Source organism: Agelaius tricolor, unplaced genomic scaffold (genome assembly GCF_023055355.1).
Source record: "Agelaius tricolor isolate 1412-34295 unplaced genomic scaffold, bAgeTri1.0.p SCAF_20, whole genome shotgun sequence".
Classification (NCBI taxonomy): Eukaryota; Metazoa; Chordata; class Aves; order Passeriformes; family Icteridae; genus Agelaius; species Agelaius tricolor.
This window is the reverse complement of record NW_027269280.1, coordinates 1,689,817-1,712,429: the sequence shown is the minus strand read 5'-3', so window position 1 is coordinate 1,712,429 and position 22,613 is coordinate 1,689,817. Positions and strand designations below refer to the sequence as shown.

The 22,613-nt window shown below is 43.4% G+C and overlaps 1 protein-coding gene across 1 annotated transcript in view; it reads left to right on the top strand.

The window, feature by feature from the left end:
• AACS (acetoacetyl-CoA synthetase) overlaps nucleotides 1-22,613 on the top strand; it is a 36,661-nt gene that overhangs the window by 4,203 nt on the left and 9,845 nt on the right. The window contains exons 3-10 of the mRNA XM_071444947.1: nucleotides 2,206-2,326; nucleotides 4,074-4,187; nucleotides 10,338-10,435; nucleotides 14,094-14,208; nucleotides 14,703-14,784; nucleotides 14,890-15,037; nucleotides 18,940-19,020; nucleotides 20,037-20,161. Of these exons, the coding sequence (XP_071301048.1) occupies nucleotides 2,206-2,326; nucleotides 4,074-4,187; nucleotides 10,338-10,435; nucleotides 14,094-14,208; nucleotides 14,703-14,784; nucleotides 14,890-15,037; nucleotides 18,940-19,020; nucleotides 20,037-20,161 (884 nt within the window). The remainder of the gene's footprint in view (nucleotides 1-2,205; nucleotides 2,327-4,073; nucleotides 4,188-10,337; nucleotides 10,436-14,093; nucleotides 14,209-14,702; nucleotides 14,785-14,889; nucleotides 15,038-18,939; nucleotides 19,021-20,036; nucleotides 20,162-22,613) is intronic.

Below are 22,613 nucleotides of genomic sequence, written 5' to 3'. Positions count from 1 at the left end.
CTGATAAGGTAGATCAAGTGGTTCTTCCTGCCATGGCACTGTGTGCTCAGGTGTCTCATTTACTGTGACCCACCCTTCAGAGGAGAGGATGCAGCAGGAGTGTAAGAGCTAGCCTGCTTTGAGGTGTGTGGTCTGAGCACTGCCAACACTTGGCATCTACAGAAAATGTAAAGTTTAACTCAAACTCTGGGAACTGTCAGAGTGACTGAGCTGGTCTCTGGTGCCTAGAAGGATGAAAAGTTTGATTTGAAGTCTTACAGCTTGATCCTGGCTGTCTGCTGGAAGTAAACATTGTTTGGAGGTGGCTAAAATTTTTTATGAAAAATTAAACATTTTGAGTTGACTCTTTTGTTCTCAAGCAGTGAAACAGCTTCTACTTCCACAGGTCATTCTAAGAAAAACAATAAAACCTTGTGTGCACAGAATAAAAGCAGCCAGGATTTTATTTAATCCTGGTAAAGGTTCTGAGTGCAGGATGTAGATGTGCTGATGTTGCTCTGTGGCAGTGACATCTGTGTCACCTGTGACACAGACAGAGGAATTCAGTGTGCAGAGCTGTGCTGGCAGGGCAGCACTGGCACTGCAAAGCAGCTGCTTTTGAACGAGGGATGTGTCTGAATGAGCAGCCCCTGACAGCTGTTGGTGCTGTGCAGGGGCCTCTCAGGTTGTTCATCTCACAAAGCACCAAAGACTGAGCTTAACTGGGAGTCCCAGGTGTTACCTGTGGGAATACTGGGGTGTGACTCCAGCTCCTTGGGCTAGTGCAGCTCTTGGAAACTCTGTGAAGGATTGTTTCCTCTTCAGAAAAAAACCCAGTTATTTTGGAACTTGTCCTGGAAAATGTTGAAAACATTCTGCTCACTTTTCTTCAAGCTGAGGAAGTCAGAAATGAGTCAGTTTTAAGAGCAGCTTCTAAATTGCTGCAGTAATGTGTGGTTGTATAAAAATCATTTGTGCAGCCTGAGTGGATATAGATGTTATAACTCAGTTCTTGCCAATTGTTAGGTGCAAAGAAATCTGAGCTCCCTTTTTTAGAAAATACATTTGAAATAAAATAATGCAGTAGTGCACTTCAACATGAGTTTTAACTTAAAAGTTAATTTTAAGATTGCCTCCAGTAATACATACACTGCTCTGAAAGCAAAAACCTTTGGGTTTTCTGGAATGGGATGCATTTTGGGGCTTGCTGGGCTTTCAGAAGAGCCTTTCACTTGGGCTGAAGGAATGCTGTTCCTGTAATGTATGTGCAATCCATGAGAGAGAACCTGCGGGTATCAACTGAAGCTTTCAAAAACACAGCTGTAAAATAAAGTTTCTATTTAAAGATCTCCAAAGAAATGTGCTGCTGAGCAGCTGAATCACTAAGCAGAGGGACATTCTGGAAAGAATTTAGACCTTGGGCTAATGCTGAGGGGCTCTTTATCTATCAGTGTTATTAAAGTTAGTCTTACCTTACCCTTTATGAAGGGGTTTAATACTTTGATGCTTAATTATTCAGGATGGGAGAAGTTATTTCAGCTGGCTATATTTTTGATTATTTTTCAATGCATTTTTCAATTCCTTGCATGTCTTAGTCCTAAGTGGGGAGTTACTTAATACAGGTTTATTAGGTTGTTAGGCCCTGCTAATCCTCAAAAAAAGAGAAGTTGAATAAAGAGCTGGAACTCTTCAGTTAGATTTGACTCTACAATGAATTCTTTTGGATTACTATTGTGTGAGCTCCTGCTGTTGGTGTCTGTGCCCTGTGACTGGTGGAGGGGCAGGGTGGATGCTCACACCCCCAAAGAGGGAGCTGGGCTGGGGGGCCTGGCACAGAGTTCACGTGTGCTGTAGCTCAGTTGGGTGTTCCCAGGGGCAAACCCCCAGTGTCCCTGAGGTCTGTGTGCATCTCCTGCTCTGGGTGTAGTCCCCATAGTTTGTTTTACTTGTGTATTAAAGGCTGGTCCAAAGGTAGAACTGTCAGCAGGGAACTTTCCCTGGTTTTGTTGTAATGACGTGTTTGCATGTGACAGTTGACAAATAATTAAACTTTCCAGGCCTCTAATTACAGGATCAGTGTCTGTTTGCCATCTGTGAGCTGGGAGAAGTGATTCTTGCCTAACAGGGTCTGCAGAGAGCTTGGAGCTGCTGAGCTGACTTCTGTAGAGTGCTGTGAAAAAGCAGTTTTGTTGGAGTGGCCCAGCAGTGATGGTGTGTTCCTTTCAGGTGGTGGATACGTCCAAAAGCATCGCAGAGATCCCCGAGTGGTTCAAGGGCAGCCGCCTCAACTATGCAGAGAATCTCCTGAAGCACAAGGACAATGACAAGATTGCACTGTATGCAGCAAGTAAGAACATCAATGCCTTGAGTTTCTCTGCTGCTCACAGGGCTAGGCCTGATGAAACAGCTCTGATGAAACATGGAAATAAACTGGTTTGGATGAGGAGAGAAAACAGGGTGATAAAGTCAGTGACACTGCACAGTCTGTGATACAGCTCTGCAAAAAAAACCCAGCAAAGCATGCTCTGGAAATACAGATCTGGAAAATCCCTTGCAAGCTAAATGAAGTTTTATTAGAATGTGCTCAGCTGCATTAAGGTAGTGGAGGTCATGCTGTGTTCAACATCACTCAGTATTTGAAGTGTTATTTCACATTTGTCATAACTGCTTGGTTTGACATGTGATTATTGTTCTGTAGGTCTTTTTGTTAGGAAGTCATGAAGTGTATCAGAAACTGCTTTGTCACATAATCAAAGGTGATGACAGCAAAAGGAGCAAAACTGTGTCCTAGTTGATCATTGTATGAATGCTGGAATGAGCAGTTGGCTCCTCTGGTGAGCAGACTTCCACCTGCATCTCTTTTGTGACCTTCTGCTGTGTTTAATCTTCTTAAGACCTCTTAAGTCAGAGTATTTCTTGGTAACTCCCTGCTGCTAGGTCAGAGTGGTGGCTGGGGGACCTGGCTCAGGTTTGTGTTCATTGGGGATGGCCCAGGGCCTAGGAGTGAAAATGTAACTTTCCTAAACAGTTTCACTTGTCCCTGGCTCCCATGGTGAGTCTTTTTTTGTGATTCCCTTCTCCTGGGGCTTTAATCATGGAGCAGGATCAGTTCTCATTTCCTGTTGCTCTGTGGGAGCCCAGGCTCTGCTGGCAGTCCCTGCTCACTTTAGGAACCACATGGAACAGGGACTTGGCCTGTTCTGCATCATGGCCTGCTCCCTTGCTTTGTGCCAGCCCAGATTTACTGCTGTGAAGGTCTGAGAAGGCAAAAGAGTGAAAAATGCCATTCCCTGCTGAAGGCAATGAGCTGAGGGCAGCTGTTCTGAGAGGAGCAGGGTGTGCAGTGCTGTCCTTGGTGTGTGTGTGTGTTCTTCATGGCAAGTTCTGGCTGGTGGAAATAGGACAGCAGTCACACTGAGGAGGTGCAGGAAGGGCCTTCAAGGTGACAGATTTTTACTTTCATAACATTTAGGGTTGTTTGTTTCATTTCACGAGTGATTTATTAAGGGCTTATGTAACACCTGGCATTCAGTACAATAGGGAAAACGCCCTGCAGATCCTTTCAGAGGGGAGCTGAGTCCAGTTTGGTTTGTTTGCTTTGTGCTACATTGGCAAAGGCAGATGTTCCAAAAGCACATCAAAATTCAGGCCTGGGATGTGCATGATTTTCTAGTCACTGACTTGCTGTAATAAAACCTGAACTTGAGCTTGTGCTGCTTCTTAGACCTGATGAGAAACTGAGCAAAAAGGGAAAATGAGGTTCTTCCCATGTTGAAATTAGCCTTGGTGAGTGCAATCTATTTACCATGAATCCTCCTTGAGAGCACACCTTTCTCCATTAATAGTTTGTGTTTCTGCAGAGGTGTTTGTCTTTAGAAATGCCCTCAGACCTACTGAACAAATACCACTGATTAATACTTGATTCCCATTAAAAAGAAGAGGTTTTGGTGCAGTATAAGAGCAACTTCATAAGTAAAAACATGAATATTAGTGGCAGCTGTTCTCTTAGAATTGCTTTCTCCTAGGATTGGTTGTTTGTACTAGGCTCACATTGCAATGCCTGATTTCTGATTGCTTTAATTTTCTTTCCTCAGGGGAGGGCAAAGAAGAAATCCTCAAAGTTACTTTTGAAGAACTGAGACAAGCTGTAGCTTTGTATGCTGCAGCCATGAGGAAGATGGGAGTAAAAGTAGGAGACAGAGTTGTGGGTGAGTAATTTTCTTAAGGGACAGGAGGTGGAATTTTTTTGAAATGTGCAAGTGAGTAGTCAGTTACAGAAACATGCCTGTGAAATAGTGTTTCACAGAAAATTTCAATAAACATTGTAAAGAAAAGGCTCTTGTGCTGCTGTATTTACATTTGTAGGAAATGCATTTCTAGAGGGAAGGAACCTGGATTAGCCTGTGGGTTCTCTAGCACTGAAAGGGGAAGGGAAATGCTTCATTCACCAAGGTCTGCTCCAGAAACACTCTGTGGAAGCAGAGGAGATGGAAGCTGTGCCTCTGGCTGAGCCCTGACCACAAGCTCTGGCAGATGGATGTGGGGGCACTCAGGGCAATGCTGCTCCAAGGTTGGTTGTGCTGGTGCCACTGGCAGTTCCTGCCCCTGTGGCCTGGGTGAGCCAGTGCTCAGGGAGCTGCAGGTCTGGAGAGCCTGTCCTGCCCCCAGAGAGGTGGCAGTGAGCAGCTGCTGGGCAGGGACTGCTCGAGCCACCAGTGCAGAGATGAGTTGAACCCTGTGATCCTTGCAGCAGCTCTCCACACCTTTGGCAGCAATGTTTCCTGTCAAGAGACACTCGTGTGTGTTTTTCTATATAAAAAGGTTTTTGTCCAGTGAACAGCTTGTCCAGTGTGCAGTCCAGGCTTGGAAAGGAGTTTCATTGATTTATCAATTGCTGGGTTTGATCTCCCAGCTGAGCTGCTTCACCTCTATTTTGTGTGCTCTGATACTCTTTAATTTGTCAGTGTAGTGCAAGTCAGAACTGCAATATCCTTGAAGCTCCTTGGCTCCTACCTGGCAGTTCTGGTGTTTGTGTCACTGTGCTGCTGGAGTCCCATGTTGTTTGAGCAACACTTGGCCATTATCCTAAAGAAGTGTGTGTAAATCCTTACATGATGCAAACCCACAGTGATGAAACTCTTGATTTGTTTTCTGCATGCTGCAAACTTGAACATGTCTTGAAAACTGAGTTTTAAACCCACAATTATGACCTGGAAATGTAAATCTACTCAGAGCTCATTTCTTGCATATGGTTTGAGTATGCTCTGGAACTGGAAACATGAAATTATCACAGCTGGTGGCTTGGTTTTTAACATGGAATTAGAGCTAAATCCTTAATTAGGTATGAACCATACAGTGAAGTTGAGGAGGTTTGTCTGAATCAAGGTGGAGATGCTTGGACTTTATCTCAATTTTCAACTTTAATGCTGTCATATCTGTTCATTTCTTCAGCAGCAGCAGGGAAAATGTACTCTGCAGCTGGAGAAAACATGGTCTTGAAATATAGCTGTAGCCTGTGCTGCTAATAATGCTATTATAATTTTATTAACAGTTCCTTTGAGTTAATGACTGTTGTGTTTAGCACTGCAGGCTGGTTAAGTTTTGAATTTTTCTTGTTTTGGTGGCTGGCTTAGCTCTAATTTAAATTAAAAAGCATAGTTGATACTTTTTTTAAAGTATAAATCAAGTCCCTTTAGATACTTTTATTGGGGGGGGGGTCTCAATTTCTTTCTTCTGTTTCTCTGCTATTCCAGAGGGTATTGGCAGTCCCTGGGAGAGCTCCAGTGTAACATTTCAGTCAGAGGCTGAAGCTTCCCAAACTGAGTTGGGCAAGGGACATTAAGTGTTGGCTGGGGAAGCTGGAGTCCTACACCCACTTGTACCAAAAATCAGCCTCTCCAGAGCTTGCCAGAATCCAAAGGGATGTAATTTGTCCCAAGATTTCGAGCAGATGGCAGAGGGAAAGGCAATTCTTGCTGTTTCATAGTAGTAACACAGGGCATGCTTCTGCTGCTTCTGAAAAAAAGGTTTTAAATGGAAAGGAGACACTCTATGAACTTCATTACAGCTGCCTAACATGTAGTCAGCCTGTCAGGTTCTGACACCCTTTGTTGACACTTTCTCTTAAAATCTGAGCTGTTAGAATTGCACGTGACTCTTACTGTTGTTTTCCTGAGAGTTTCATCTCCACGCTTTGCTGCCTCCAAGACAAGGCTGCTTTAACTTCTCATTACACTTAACATCCCCCCTGGTTTGTGCAGTGCAGTTTATGGCTGCATCCTGACAGTAATAGTATGTTGGAGCTGGAGGTGGGTGAGTGTGGGTGGACAGGCACTGGTGTCAGCACTTTTCTTCAGCTTGATTTCACTCCAGTCTTCCCTTTCCTTCACTGAGAGCACTTAACAGTGAGCATAATTGAAGCAGATGTGTTGTGAAACATATTTCTTCCTCTGAAGATGTCTTGCAGTGCTGTCAGTGATGCTTGAACAGTTGGAAGAGGCATGGAATACCTACTGCAAGCTCCCAGATCCACATGTGAGGTGCTCCTGGTCCTCCAGTGGCCATCTGGCAAATGACAATGACTAAAATAGAACAAAACACAACTGGGAGGATGATTCTCCTCTTTGGATGGCTTCTACTCTATCCCTGTAGCCAGCTTTGCTCTGTTACAAATCAGCAGTTACAAACAATCTGATCTTCCCCACCCAAAAACATCCTCAACAAATATCAGTGAATTCCATTGTCTGAGCTGCTGTTTTATCTATAGCAGCTGCCTTAGCCCTGCTGCTTACGTGGGTTTTAAAGCTTTGTAAGGCGATTACAGGGGTGCTCATGGTTTCAGGCCACTCTCCTGTGGGGCAGGGTGGCCACTTGCAAGTCCTGCATGAGCAGGAAATGCTGAAAAGGGAAAATAGGAGTCTGGTCTCTGAATTCTGCTCATTTTGACCTGGTGTAGTTCAGTAATAGAAGACATTGAGAAGATATTTTAGTTGCTGCTCCCTCTTTTCCTTCTTCCTGATGTATTCTTTCAAGGCTTAGATAAAACCTTTGATACAGGGTCACAGTTCAATTGTTGATTTTTTTTTTTTTTTTTTCATCCATGCACATAAGTGAATGTTTGGGTGCCTGTTTTTCCAAGAGGAAGCCTTTATTAAACTTCATGAAGGCATTAGGTGCTTGCACAGAATATGTTCTCAGCCCTCTGAGAAATCAGACTTTTGCTGTAGTTTGCAGCATAATTATATCTAATTTTTGGACTACAGTTTTTACCTATTTTGTTGGTGAGGTGCTGCAGTGTGGATGAACACATGTAAGTGTAATCTTGGTGTGTGCTAGATTAAGCAAATAGCAGCTGACAGAAAATGCTGAGGCACTTAGTCCTGAGCAGATCAGGCTGTAAGTGCCTCTTAAAAAAAATCCAGACTGTTTTTAAAATGCTGCTTGTCCTGCTTAGACATTTCACAGGTTTTATGTCAGGCAAAGCTTTCATTTCTCTGTTTTTATGGAGACTATACATTTTTCTCAGTCAGGAGGGGTGCTGCTGGGACCCCTGTGTGTGATACTCTGATATTCCTGCTTGATGAGTTCCCAGCTCCTGAGTTTTGAGCCCTTTATTCAGTTGCTTTCCAGTTCACCCAAAGGAGGCAGATCCTTTTCTTTCTGGTAACAGAAGGTAGTTTCTACCTTTCTTACCACCTTCAAGAAAGGGGCAAGGAAGGATTCAGAGATAGAGAAATACTTTCTGTAGCCTTCCCCATGTTGAGAAATCCTAGTTTTGATCCTTAACTGAAATATTTTATCAAGGAACATGGAGGCCCTAGTTAAATATATGAGCAAACATGATAAATAATTAAATCAGCAGTACCATTATTCTATAATACAGAGCTTTGCACAGTGGTCACTGCTCTGATGCTAATGCAGCTGAAGAAGTTCCCTTTTTGATCCTCTTTGTCTGCAGTGTTCCTGTTTGTTCAAATTCAGAGCCTGGGTGGCTGTGTCAGCCCCCGAGTGCCCTGAGGGGTGTGCTGGAATCTCCAGGGACACAGACAAATGCAGGGAGCTTTCCATGCATGATGGAGTTGTGATCAGCTGGAGCATCTCAGATGTGGCAGCAAGAAGAAATTAACTTTACTTCTAAATGAGAATCTAGTATGAATCTGGAAGACTGGCAGGAGAAGTATTTTGTGTCATTTAGCTGTTAAGAGAAAAGGAGCATGAGTTCTTCCTCTGCTGTGTTTGGAGCATCTCCAGCCAGAACAGACTCACATTTTTATCTGTGGTGGAGTTGGGACAAATCTGTGAGAGCCCAGAGAGCAGCAAGGCTCTGGGATCAGGTGAGGGCACAGAAATGCAGAGGCAGTTGCTGAGCATGGTTTGTACCTTTGGGCACTTCTGGCTGGCATCCTCCAAAACTCAACCACCACTCAAAGGCAGCTGACAGATGAAAGCAATGATTTCATTGTCTGCCTCACAATAATCAGCAGAGAGCTGTGATCTTGCCCTGAGGGCTTTTGTGTGGAAAGGTGAAAAGGAGAATTGCTTAGAACAGAACTGAAGCTTGTGGCAAAGTAACAACTGCTCCAAAGCACAGGGAGAGCTCTGTTTTCCTTGCACTCTGGCCCCCTGATGATCCCATCCAAGAAATGCTCAGTGGAAATATTTGGCATCGATTAAAGAACTGCTTTCGTCACACCAAATGACATTTTGGTCTGTTCTGGTTCATAAATTTCAAATTATTTAGGGAGGAATATTTGTCTTACAAGAGCAATCACTGAGATTTTGGGATACTGTGCCTTGTATAAACCTTGACCCCAAGGGGAAAATAGCAAAATAAATAATGCTTTTATGGGCATGAGCTTTTGCTGTACTTTATGTGCTTAAGAACTTCACTGAACAAACCACTATAAGCTGTAGGCAGTTCTAGGGAGCAATTTATATCTTAGCATGGCATGGAGCTTTTATTCACAGTTGTGTGTTTTCCAGAAATTGTTGGGCTTAAGTCATAATACTGTTTTAAAAGTTACTGCTCCCAAAAGCACAGCAGCTCTCAGTAACTGCAGTGACACTGCTGGTTAAGAAACTGATTTCACTGATTTTTCAATGAGGAGGAATCTCAGTTTAAGACTTATAGTTCACTTTTTACAAAGTTGAAAAAAAAAATCCATCCTTTTTCAAGCAATGTAGAAAAACCTCACAACAATCCATCTTGGTACCCTCCTAACTGTAATATTAACATAGCAGGAATTGCTATTAAGATCTGAGTTCCTGTCCTGAAATGTACATCCATAAATATTATTCTTTGAGGAGTTTGCACTGTTGAATGTTTGTTGGCTGTAGATCCTTGTGGTGCACCTGCAGTCCAAGATCTCAGTGCCCACCCCTGCTGCTGAACAGGCTGGAAAGCTTTTTATTGCCATTTAACTTCTGCTTTCAAAGGTGACATTCTAATTAGATGTCAGAGTACTGCAATTAGGCCCATCCTGTGCTTTTTTAAAGTACTTGGATGTCTTTTTGGTTGCTTAAGAAAGGTGATCTGAAGCTCCAGGTCTTTGATCCATCTCAGTGTAGTTTGTGAATTCCAGTTGCGCTTTTTAATTTGTGGGCTGAATTCTGAGCAGTGCAGAGTCAGACTCAGGCACCCAGCCCCTTCTGGAGAGTTGCTCAAATTGAGCTCACTGAAACTAAAATCTGACTTTCTTGACATTAATTTATTCTCTATGCCGTGATAAATTGAATTTAAATCTTGAAATCTTGCTGCAAGCTAATGAGAGAAACCTGAAGGGCCACATTTGTGTGGGAATGTTGCAGGGCTTGTCCCACTCTGTTACTCCCTTATCAGCTGAGACACTGGTTTTGCTTGTTTGTGTTTAGGATTCTGGCAGTGTCTACCAGCCAACATTTAGCTTGGTGAAGCTGAATCTCTGCTCTTGAGCTATTTATAATCTTTCCCTACAGATACTGGTTCTTTCTCTGGTGGCTGTTCCTGCAGTCTTGTTCTGTGCCCCTGCATGCTGCTGTGTTCTCAGTCCCTGTGTACCCTCATCAATGCACTAATTTTCTCTCCCAGTTACTCTTTTCCCTATGCTACCCTCTTATCCTGAAAGGCTTATTAATTAAGCAGGATTATTTGTAAATTTGGAGTAATATTGTAGATAAAAGCCCCGATACAAATAGTAATAAATTCATTTATAGAACTAATTCCTTGTGTAACTGATTTGGCTTCAAGGTACGACATTGATTGTGTGGAAAACTTCAAAGGGTGCTTCAGCCTAGGATTTTGCATTTTTAAAACCTGTTCACTGTAGCTATTATATCTATTTTAGTGCTGTTCCATCTCTAACCATTCCCCTCTGCCCTAGGTTACTTGCCCAACAGCATCCACGCAGTGGAGGCAATGCTGGCAGCTGCAAGCATTGGTGCCATCTGGAGCTCCACCTCCCCAGACTTTGGCATTAACGTGAGTAGCCCGGTGCCTGTGCAGAGCAGCCCTTGCTGAGGGTGGTGAGTTCAGGTGGCAGAGATGGCTTCTGTCCCTTCAGCCTTGCTGCCACCTCCTGGCACAGCCCAGCACTCTGCAGCTTTTCCTGCTGCTGTCAGTGTCGCTGCTGATCTGCACCTGGGGGATTGGAGAGGCTTTAGCTGCTCACTGTTGGGATATCTTCACATGCACTCCATTGTCTTGGTGAGCTTTTATCATATTAAATGTGCAAATGAGCAGCAGTGCAGTCTGAGCTTGGCTCTTCTTCCCAAACCCTGCCCCAGGCTTAGCCACACTCCAGTTTCCACACTCCCAATTTCTTGGCCCAAGTAGTCCCATCCTTTGCCTCCTGTCAGGGTGAACTCAGCACCACCCTGGTTGGTCTGTTCCACCAGGCTTTATTTGCCAACAGTGAGGAATTTCATGCTAATATCACTAACCTGATTGACTCTTGGTAGTGTAGAAATCAATGCTGTGTTTCATACACAATGCTGTGTGGGAAATTATGACATCCAAACAGATGTGCCCTGGAAACTTGGGGAATGTGTTCTGCTTCTTTTGGAAAGTTTTTAGCACACATCAACAATGGATCTAAACTTCTAAGGGGAATATTAAACCTTTCTTCTATCTAAAAGTTTACATATGAAAAATGCAGTGGTTTTGAATTGCACAGTGCAAAGAGCAATGTTTTTAGAAAAACCCCTCAATTTCAGTGTTTAACCCCAGTGTCTGGGAAATGTATGGATTAATCATTCCTGGATTAGCACTAGAGGGCAGCAGCATTCCATGTTCTTACACTTGGGGGTGTATCACTGGGAAAAAAATGATTAAAAAAATCATTACAGCATGTAATGATCAATCTGTTCTACAAATATTTTCTGCTTGCTCAGAAAATGATGGTATGGAGTGTTTTGTGCAATGTGATTTGATCTCTTATGTGGGGGAAGATTGCTCACTTTACTTGCATTACAAAGGGCTGGTATGTTTTCTGTCCATGTTGGTGTGCTGTTGTTTTCAGTGCCCAGCTTTTTGTTTTTTTGTGATAGCTTTTTAATGGAACTTGGCCTTGGAACTGCAGTGCCATCAATATCATTTATTTTCCTTTGGCAGCGTGTGTTGGCATGAATTCAAATCCTAAAATCATGAAGGAGATCAGCAGAGGCCCTCAGGGACACTGGCTTCCACCCTGAGCAAAAGCTATTCCTCTTTTTGTGAAGTTGCATCAGTCGTGCTAATATACACAAAGATTTTTGTGCTTGGGGGAATAGTGTAGCATTTTCAACATCTGAGGTCCAATTGTGTGTATGTGTTTTGTGAAGCTCAGAAATGTCACTCCTCAGAGCTGCCTACACACTGCAGCTCTGAATGCCATCCCTCCAAAGGCTTCAAGCCTTGAGGAAGTTGCTGTCAGAGCACCACTGAGCTGCCTCCCACGCACCTCACCACTCTTGGCAGCTGCTGCTTCATCTCTCTGCTCCCTGTTACCCATTCCCATCAATTAATGGCAAAGTGCTGGCCTGGGCATGAGCAATGCTTGGATTTGTAAGTTCATGAAGAAGCTCTGCTCCCAGAACTGGCTGAGGAGCCTTTGGTGAGCTCAGTGCAGCTCCATTTGGGGGGCCCTGCACGATTCTTTGGACTGAACTGGAATAGAACGAGCCATGTCTGCTACACCTGAGCTTTTTGTGGAAGGAATTCCTTGCTGAGCCATCTGGTTGGGTTGGAGTTGCAGTGTGGCAATTGCACACGTTCCATCTGTTTGTGTTGCCTTTGTGTCAGAGCAGGCTGCCCTGTGGGATTTGGTGCTGCCAGTGCTAATGAATCTGACTGGGTGTGCTAGCAGGTTTGGTAGGACCCTGAGAGCTGGAGCCATCTCTCTTCTGATTCACACTTCTCTTCAGATTTGATTCTTCTCTTTACAGTCCCCTTAGTGCTCATTGCTCTGAATTTTTAAACATAGGCACGATGGAATGAGATGTGTGTGCCCTGTGCTCAGCGTGGGGCTGTGCACACATGTACAAATGCACACCAGTGTGGCTGCTTGCTCTGTTCCTGGGAATGGAGCAAAGGAGGAGGCAGAGAATTTACCAAAGAAGCAGCAAATCTGACTGCATGCTCCCTTAGAGAGTAACTGTAATGTATTAATTATAAATCTCCATTTCTGAGTTTGTTAGGTAACACACCAGGGGCTTCTTGAAAACTTCTTCTGTCACCAGAACAGATTCTGGTGATTTCTTGTTTTAAAATAATTGATAAATTTGCATGTCAGTGCATTGTCACTGTATTTTCTTATAATGTGAACAAGGAAAAGGAAATACATGTTTGATAGGAGGGAAAGCTGTTAGTGACATTCTCAGCTAATACATTTATATTTAGCCATATCCCTTTCCTGTGCTTTCCTGTGGCATGGAGGCATTGTCAGGACAGAACTCCTGTCCTTTTGCAGCAGATTTTTTTTTTTGCAATGCTGAGCAGCTCAGCTTGGAAAGGAGTTTAACAGAGATGAGTTGATCGTGATGTTTTTGCTTTCATCTTCAGATTTGGTAATAATTTGTTTCTCATTTTCACTGCAATGTAGAGGGCAAAATAGAAAACAGAAAAATAAAGAATGCTGGGAAGAATAAGCAGATGACTCAAGTCTGATTTCTGCAACATGATTTAGGAGATTGTTCTTGAAGACTTAGCTGACAATTTTACAGTATTGTGTAATCTTGTACTTCTTAATGCTTCAAGTAATGGAGCTAGAGAGGTTGGAACATCAGTGTGTGAGAGCTTTTATTGAAAGGATTTGCTTCTTGCTGTTGAATACAAAAAGATCCATTTCTGGTAGGCTGCTGCATGCAGTGTACATGGAAAACAGTAAATGCCAGAGGGGTTTTAATCTCAAATAGGATGATAGCTGTGGTAAATTACTGAACACTGTGTAAGCTGGAGGAGACACCTGAAAATTTAGCATTTGAATGTGTTGTGCTGCAGAGATACTAAAGGAGCTGTGGTATCTTTTGTTGGCAGTCTGTGTGTGTTCAACATCAATTTGTTTTGCTCAAACTCCAGTGGTGAGGTTGCCTGTGTTAATGGTGGCAGAACAAAGCTGCCAGCTCATGTGGGAGCCCTGACCCCATCAGTGCCTCTCCCCAGGGTGGTGTTTGTCCCCCAGCCCTGGTGCTCTGTCAGAGCAGCTGGGGGCACATGGGCTCCTCCTGCAGGTGCAGCAGGAGTCCTGGGCACCTCCATGGGCACCAGGTGCCCAATTCTGCTCACATCACAGCTCCTTCTCCTCCTCACATGAGTCCAGTCTGACCTGCAAGGTGATTTTTTAGCTGTTTAGGACTATATGAGCTTGGCCCTTCCCTAAGTGATCCATGGGGGTTTTGTCATTGTGATCTGGTTGGGGGTCATGAAATAGATTGTTACAAACCTCTTGTGTTTCAGAGATCTTGTGTGAGTGAAGGACAAGCAGGCAGTCTTTTAACAACTCTGCTGTTAATTCCTGTCCTTATTCCTTGCTTGTTTTGAAATGTGTATTTAGCACCCACTGAAGTTTCCTACTGTAGCAGTTAATTTCATTTTTTAACACATTTTTCCTACTGTAGCAGTTAATTTCATTTTTTTAACACATTTTTCTCTTTATCCCTAGGGTGTACTGGACAGATTTTCCCAAATTCAGCCCAAGCTCATCTTCTCTGTTGAAGCTGTTATATACAATGGCAAAGAGCACAACCACTTGGAGAAGCTGCTGAGGGTGGTAAAAGGTATTTCACTGCATCCCACCTGCTCTGTGGCTGTGTGAGCACTTAGAGCCTGCCCTGCCACTGCTTGTTGCTGTCCTTTCTTCTTTACAGTGTCACAGTGGCCACTGAGGCTTTCAGAACAGATTTGGGTAAAAGCTGAATGGTCTTCTCTGTAATTTTGTCAGTCTTCTGCTTGCTTAACTTTAATAGATCATCAGAAATTAGCCAGCAGTGGGAGCAGGGGCTGATGATGGTGTTTTTAAGCTCAAGCAAAGTGCTGCTGAAGACAAATGGGGAGGTATTACAGCACTAAGGCTTGCAGCTTTACACATAAAAGGCTGGCAGCATTGAGGAAATTACATCTTGGGTAACAATTCAGTCCTCTGGGATTTCAATACCCAGTGCATCAGAATTCTTTCTGTTACTTGGTGCATTACACTGTATGATTCAATCAGGCAGAACAGACCTTTGCTTATGTAACTGAATGTAGGAAATCATTTTCTTCCTTCTTCCAGGGCTTCCAGACCTAAAGAAAGTGGTGGTGATTCCATATGTATCTTCAAGAGAAACCATAGATATTTCAAAGATTCCAAACAGGTAATGGGAGCACTGCTGGGTACAGAGGTGATCTTACACATGGGCTGGGGTAATGCTTTCAGAAAGTTTTGAAATGTTCCTTTTTTCCCCCTCCTTCTTATGCAGTGTCTTTTTAGAAGACTTCCTTGCCACTGGGAAAGGAGACCAGGCTCCCCAGCTGGAGTTTGAGCAGCTGCCTTTCAGCCATCCTCTGTTTATCATGTATTCCTCAGGCACCACAGGGGCACCAAAATGCATGGTTCACTCAGCAGGGGTATGTCCTCCCTCCTGGGGCTGCACTGCCTGGGCTTTGCTGCTTGCCTTACATTTTGCCTTTAACAGCATCACTCTGTGATGGATTTTCAGGAAGAATTGATTGCTGTTGGTTTCTCAGTAACTTGACAGTGAAGCTTTTTATTTGTTAGTGGCTATTTGAAAGCAAGTGTGGATTGGAAAGGACAGTAAATACTTTGGTTTAGAAATCAGTGTGGAGACCTTTCAGATTCCAGGTGTTTCCTGAGAGCAAGTGTCATTCACAAAAGCACCAGTAGAAGTGGCCTGACTGATATTTGAGATGGACAGATGTGAACTGAATCTCAGATATTTGAGGATCTCAGAGATTTGAAGAAGAAAAGCCACAGAACTTCAATTGGGTGTTTGCAACTGATTTTTGGACATGGTTAGCTTGAGGCCCATGGGGAGCTTGCAGTTTTTATTACCTGGATCATTTTTTACCTTGAACATTACTTCTTGTTTAAGGGTTTAGAGTATGTCATCCTCACCAGTCCTTTAAGGAAGGAAGCCAAAGAGTTGGAATCTCCTTGAGTGTAGGTTTTGCACTGCATGGAAACTGCCTGAGGCAGTGTCTGGTTGTGGCTGAAGATAATATCTGATTTTGGTGCCAGAATGACCCTTGCTCATGTGCTTTCCACTTGCTATTGATGTTCCAAAGCTCTTAAAACAGAGGAAGTGATTGCAGCAGTTGTTGAAACTTGAATTCTGCTATAATCCTTAATAAAAGGCAGGTTTTTCCCATTTAGGGCAGGCAGGATGTGTGTAAATGGAACTGCACAGCTTTTAGCCAGTCCCTCATCTCTGCTGTTTGCTCTGCAAGTCAGGGTGAGCATCCTGCAGGGCTGGGTGGCCTGAGGGCAGCATCCTTTGATGCTGTGCCCCCAGTGTGGGTGTTCTTGCCTCCCTTTGATGGCAGGGACTGGAGGATTTGCCCCCAGACAAATCCCCTGCTGCTGTAAACACTCTGCTTTGTGTTATCAATCAGCAGGAGATCATAGCAGGCAGTACCAAATGGTCCCTTTGGGACACAAATCCAGTGCTTGGCAAGAAGAAAGGAGGTGGGTTTTGAAGTCTGACAGCTGTTTTGAAGCTGTGCTGGCTTTAGACTGGGTAAATACTTGCAGAGGTGGATTAGCTAAAACAGGACAGGTGTTTTGTTCAGTGATGGGTGATAAACAGTAGAGATGAAAAATAGCTGTAGACCAGAAAATGGGAGTTTTCTCTTGCAAAGTTCTTTCTTTTCCCATGTTACCTGTTAGCTTGCCCTGAATCATGGCTCTGCTCTCCAGCTGAATCATGTGCAGAGCTCCCTTAGAGTTTAAGTCCAGACTACTCATCCTTGCTGGGTGGATGGATGAGTAAGATCTATTGTTTGTGATGATTCTGTTTCCACTGAGCAGCTCTGTAGTTGTGGTGCAGAATGATTTTTTTTTTCTTTTGTGCTGCTAGCACCTCTGGCTGAAAAGTAAATTGTTGAGTTAGGGACCTCAGTGTTTGAATAGGGCCTACACAAAGTCCATGCAAATCAATTCTTAGATGTCTTTTACATACTTGATTGGCTTTGTCTGTTTGTTCTAGGCTTAATCTTGTTTCCACTGGAATTAATAGGACGATTTGCATTGATTTAATTTAAAAAAAAGCAGAATTAGCCTACTGTCTTTGTTTTATTTTCCAGCTTTAGTTTAAACCAAATGTGTTTCTGGTAGTGAAAACAGCAAGAAGAGATGACATTTTGGTGAAGACATTTCAATTATTGCTTATTTATAGTGTGCTCCAATGCTGGTTTGTTACTGTACTGATTTTAGATGCCAACAGGCAGCTTACTTTAAGTTCACAACCCAGTTTATCTAATTCTGCAGTAAGTTTCTGGTCTGTTATTTTGCTACACAGTGAAATGACATCCATAAGTAAAGAAAATGAAGCCAGGGCATGGGAGATGTTTTTAAAAATGGTGGCTCAGAAGAGTAGGATTTCTTTTTGATCCTGGAAGAAAAGCAGTGTGGTTTTGACCAGTTGGGTGTGCTGCAGAACAACGTTAGTAATTGTTCTTCTTTAGTCCTAAAATCATTGGTGGCTCTTGCCTCATTCCTACCAGGCCCCTTTGCAGTTATTCCTGCTCCCAGCTATCCAAGGAGAGAATTTGGAGCTCAAATCCTCTTCAGTTCCCATCTGTCCATCTCAAGGACTTGCAAGGCTTGTGTTTCAAGCTCTGCAGGGCTGCAGATCCCTCAGGGGCTGTTTGCTGCCCTGGCCCTGCTCCTCCTGCCCTGCTGGGGCTCTGCACAGCTGGGCTCACTCTCCAGATGTTCAGCACTGCTCCAGCCTGGCCTGGCCCCCAGGAGGAGCAGCAGACCAGGCAGTTTTATCAGCTGCCAGATCTGCTGTGAGGTGATAAATGCTCAGGGTTGTAAAAGTCCTATAAATAAATGAATCCTATAAATTAACTCAAGAGAGCGTTTTGGGCTGTGGGTTTAGAGCAGCTCTGCCTTCTCCCAGGTCCTTTTGTTTCCAGCCTGAGAGGTACCAGGTTTTGCAGGGAAATTGTTCACAGCCTATACCTAAAACCATTCTCAGAAATCTCCTTTTGGTTCCAAGCTGTGAAGTAGCAAAAACTAAATGAAGGAAAAAGAAAACCAGTATTTATCTGAATTGAATGTAACTTTTAATTTTGATATTTTGTGTGGCTCTTTCAGAATCTCCTGCAGAAACAATGGGCTTTCCTTTATAAATGCTGTAATTATGTAAACACCTGCAATTCTTTTGGCAACCTTACCGATTCAGTTTGACACAGTGTTGCTAAATCCCCATTTTCGGGTGGTTTTCAGCTGTAGGAAATGGCAGCTGTAGCTAGATGGCAGCGTTGTGACAGCTGAGGGTGTTCAAACAGCAGTAGGTGAATTCAAACCTGCTTCCTTTGAGCAGTGAAGTGAAAATAAGATTTACTCCTCTATTTTTATTTAATGTTTTCTGCTTTTTCTCCCGAAGCATGTGCCAGTTTTATGACTCTCCTTTTTCATTTTGAATGTTTATCTGTAATCTGTTTTCTTTCGGTGTAAATCTTGTTTCATGCTTATGAGGCTCTTAATAGTTTCACTATGACTCCTTGCATAAATGCAAAAACCATTTTTTATTTTAACATTGGCTACATTAATTTGTCACTGCAGTGAAGTGACTTAATGAAGTAGTCTGTAAATTTATTTACCCTAGCAAGTTGTGCTTTAATGATGATCAGGGAAATGGTTTAGCAGCATTTCCAACAAAAGGAAATAATACATTTCAGGAGATTATTAATATTGATGCTCTGAGCAGTGAGACATTTCACATTTCTAGTCACTCCAGTGTTTACAAGAGATCTGTGCTGTCAGGTCTTTTGTCTCCTAGATGTTAATAGATAAGATAATTTGGCCACATGGTGCTAATGTTCAGCAGCTGCTGCAGTTTATGGCAGCTCTCAGTCCTTCACTCCTCCCATTGCCCAAATTCACTGAAAATGAAACTGTCCAAGGGCTTCTCTTGCAAAGCCTGGCTGCTGAAAGCCTGCTGTTAAAATGAGGGTCTGCATGGAGCACTCTGCAACTGATGGCTGTGTGCACTGGGAAGGGAAGGGAGTTATTTATTCCATGGATTAAAAGTGATGTGCAGTGGGAATTGCTGAGGTCTAATGAGAGAGGCTGAAAAGTTATGTGAGAAAATGGAGAATGCAATTGCTGCTGCTGTTAGATAGGCCCTGGGATTTGCTTCAGTTGCAGTTGAAAGGGGAATACTTGCTTTAATCCTGGAGTACATCCTGCAAGCTATTGACTGTTAGTGTTAAGTCTTAATGTGCTGTCAGAGTTTTGCTTTTTCATTGATGTGATCTTGTATTTTCCTTTCTTTTTGCAGGGTACCCTCATCCAGCACCTGAAGGAGCACATTCTTCATGGCAACATGAGCAGCAGTGATGTGATTATGTACTACACAACGGCAAGTGGGGCTTAAGGCATTTTTAGAAACACTGTAACATATTTTTCCTATAAAGATGGGACAACTTGTCATACAAATCCACAAGTACACTTCTTTGTGTGTTAAATTTTTTTTTACTGCAAGAGATTGTCTCATCTGAGTTTATAAAAAAAATAAAGCAGGTGAAATAATAAAATGCAGCAGGGACCTTTCTGATGAAAGGTCAAACCTATGTTAAATGTTTCTGACCTAACTGCTGAGGAAAATGGATTGATTTTTAGTCTCTTAGGTTTATTGATCAAGCTGCCTCATCAATATCACCTGCAAATCAGATTCCACCTTCCTGCAGGGCTAGGTCATACTCAAGATGAGAATTTATCTCTCTGTATTGTTTGTGAGGAAAGAAGCTGCCCAGCTCCACGTTTGATAAAGGAAAGGGGGTAAACCTCACCTGTGTGGAGTTCAGTTCTATGGTGGGAGGTGTTTTTCCTAATGCTGTGATCAAGAAAAATGATTGCTAAGCCTTGTGTGAGTGGAGCAGTTTGAGAAGGCTGATGTCTTTCCTCATGAGTTCCCCTGTGAACTTTAACATGACTAGTCAGCTTGCAGTGTCTCCATGGAGGGATCATGGTAGCTGCCTTGTCTCTGCCTTGTCCTGGCTCTGCTCTAAAGCTGTGTGTGCAGGGAGCCAGGGAATCCCCAGCTCATTAGGTGTTGGGAGGGATCACTTGGATCAACATCCCTCAGAACATGCAGCTGGGGCAGCCTGGGACAGGTGAGAGGATGAGCAGAGCTTCAGCCTGGTGCTGCTAGGATCTGACAGAATCACTGCTGTGGGTTCAACAGCAGGAGGAATCCAGGCAGGGCGAGTGGAGGGGAAGGGTGGCACCTCTTGCATGAGGGCAGGGATCATGCTTGGGTCCAGCTTCTGCCAACATCTGCATCCTTGTGGAGCTGGCTGCAGCTCCTGTGCCACTGACAGCCCTGTTGGGGCTGCAGGCAGGGACCAACTCATGGAGGTTTCTTTTCTCCTCCAGACTGGCTGGATGATGTGGAATTGGCTGGTGTCTGCACTTGCTACAGGAGCCTCAGTGGTCCTGTATGATGGATCTCCTCTAATTCCTTCCCCAAATGTGCTCTGGGACCTGACTGACAGACTAGGGTATGTATCCAGGCTTAAATACAGGCTGGTGGCACTGTCACCCTGCCACTCTGCCCCAAGCAGCCTCCCTGAAGGTGCTGCTCCCTTGGGCAGGAGCTGATGCACAGCATGACACAGTTTATCTTTTGGCTCAGCCCTGTGTGGAACTGCTTTTAAAAATTTGTACTAAAACATTTTCTGGGAGAGGAGGAGAGACAAAGAGCTGATTGTTTCAAATTGGAGTCAGGTATTAGAATTCCAGGCAAACAAAGACTTTTGGTTCAATAGTTTTCAAGTGCAGCCTTTTCAAAAGGCAGTAATTGGGAGCAATCTGAAGAGTAATTTCTCAGCACACTCAGAACTTAGTAAATAAGAACTCTTTTTTCAAGCAGCTCAACTGAAGATTTTAATATAGAACTTTGACTTAAAGACATAAATTGACTGGAAAGGCTCAGCAGGGCTGCTTATATTTTCATATTTTGCTTTTTAACCTATAATGCCTAATTCATACTGATAAGCTGTTCAGTAATTGTTTTATGCCATTTTTTGTGCCTGAAAATGCTCACAGCACCCTTTCTTGAAGCTTAGAGAAATGGCAGGTAGCAGATAAACACCTCTAAAACCCTGTGATTGCATTTAGCTTTGTACCCGTTGTTAAACTTGGATTTTTAAAAAAATTTATTTTGTAACTTTGCTATTTTGCCAGCTGCATGTAAGGAGTAAATTTGAATTTTATTACCAGTAAAATGAGTGTCATTTTTAATTGATAATTAAAATTGTTTGTGGTGGAGAGTGGATGACAAAAGATTCACTTTCTGACTCTGCATCATTAATAATTTAAACTTCACTGTCTTTTGTGACATGTTATATTTAAAGACTGACATTTTGTCTCTGGCCATTATAACTGAAGCTTAATGCCGAGTCCAAATGCTTCCAGTAAAAAGCACAAAAGAAACCCCCAAACTTCAGCCATGCTTCACCCCCAAAGAAACCCCGGTGGAACAACAGGCAAAAAGATGAGAACTGAGAAAGAGCCCAGCTTATTTTTAAGCATTGTCTCCACATGCCAAGAGCAAGTGAAGATAAATGTGTCTGCATGTCTCGCTTTTGTAATCTGGCGCTAAGAGCGGTGGCCATCTGGGTGCTACTTCATCATGCAGTCTGTTCCCAGCTCACTCATATGTTAAATATGTTAAAAAAAAAGGCTCCAACATGTGAAGATTACCTTCTTCTCTGAAGAGGCACCACACTTTCCCTCAGGGAGCATATTCTGAGGGGATCATGGGGAGATCTCATCCTGCTGGCAGGAATGACTCAAGTGGACAGCCATTAGTGAGCTGGGAATTTGGGGGATGGTGACTAAATGCAGTCATGTAGCATTTGGGAGGAAATAAAGGGAGATTTGGCTCTACATGTGCTGTAGAGGAAGTGTCAAAGAGCTTAAAATAGAGAAGCATTTTGTATTCTAATGTAAAATAAGCACTGGTTTGAGGCATGGAAGGAAAGTGAGATGTTACACAAGAGTAAAAATAGTTCATAGGATTGGCACAGAGGGGAGCTGAGGAGCACTGGGCTGGGGCTCTCATGCTGGAAGGTTCCCTGCCCATGGCAGGGGCTGGAACTAGATGATCTCTAAGGTTCCTTCCAGTCAAAGCATTCTGTGTGCCCTTCCCACGTGCCAGGTAAATTGCTCTGTGCCCTGATGTGTTTGTGCAAGGAGCCTGTTCCTACCTGAGGGGAGTCTTGCACCAGCATTGGCAAGGGGAGACATCCCCTTTTGGCAGTGTTGAAATATCCCCTTCTCCTTGCCTGGGACAGTGTCCTGCCTCCCATGCTGCCTTTGGAGGAAAACACAGCCTAGCAGGATCTTAGTCCAGCTCTGCTGGTGTTGATCTTGCCCATGCTCTGTGCTGTGTCCCTCATCCTCATCTAGCTCTGCGTTTTCTTGAGTGAGTTTATGGCTGTAATGTAAAAGGAATCACAGAAACCAGGTTTTAATTCTACTGAGGAGCTCTAAATACCCTTTGCAAGGGCAGGAGGGAATTGTTCAGTTGGGCCAAGTTTCCTGTTCATTTAGGCATGGGCAGCTCAGGCTTTCACCCCTGGAAACTGAACAGGAATCACCAGAAAATCACTGATTGCTATTCCAGAGTAATTTTTTGTCAAACTGTGCCCTGAAATGGCAAAGTTTCACTGTACCAAGGCACTCTTGGAAAATTATGGCCCATTAATAAAGTAAACATGGTAACATTTTGTGATGTCTTTGGAGTGTTCTGCAATTACAAATTCCTGTAAATGTAAGTGAATGTCTCTGGGAGATGGGAAAGCTTTGCTTAATATTTAAAGGTAGAGTTAAAAGTTTCAAAGCTGCAGAGATGACATTTGATCTGACTGATTTTGATGGTTCAAAAAGATGTGCCTTGCACTTGGAAAGCTCTGAGAGGCTGCATTGTTTGTCTAATCCACGTACAGA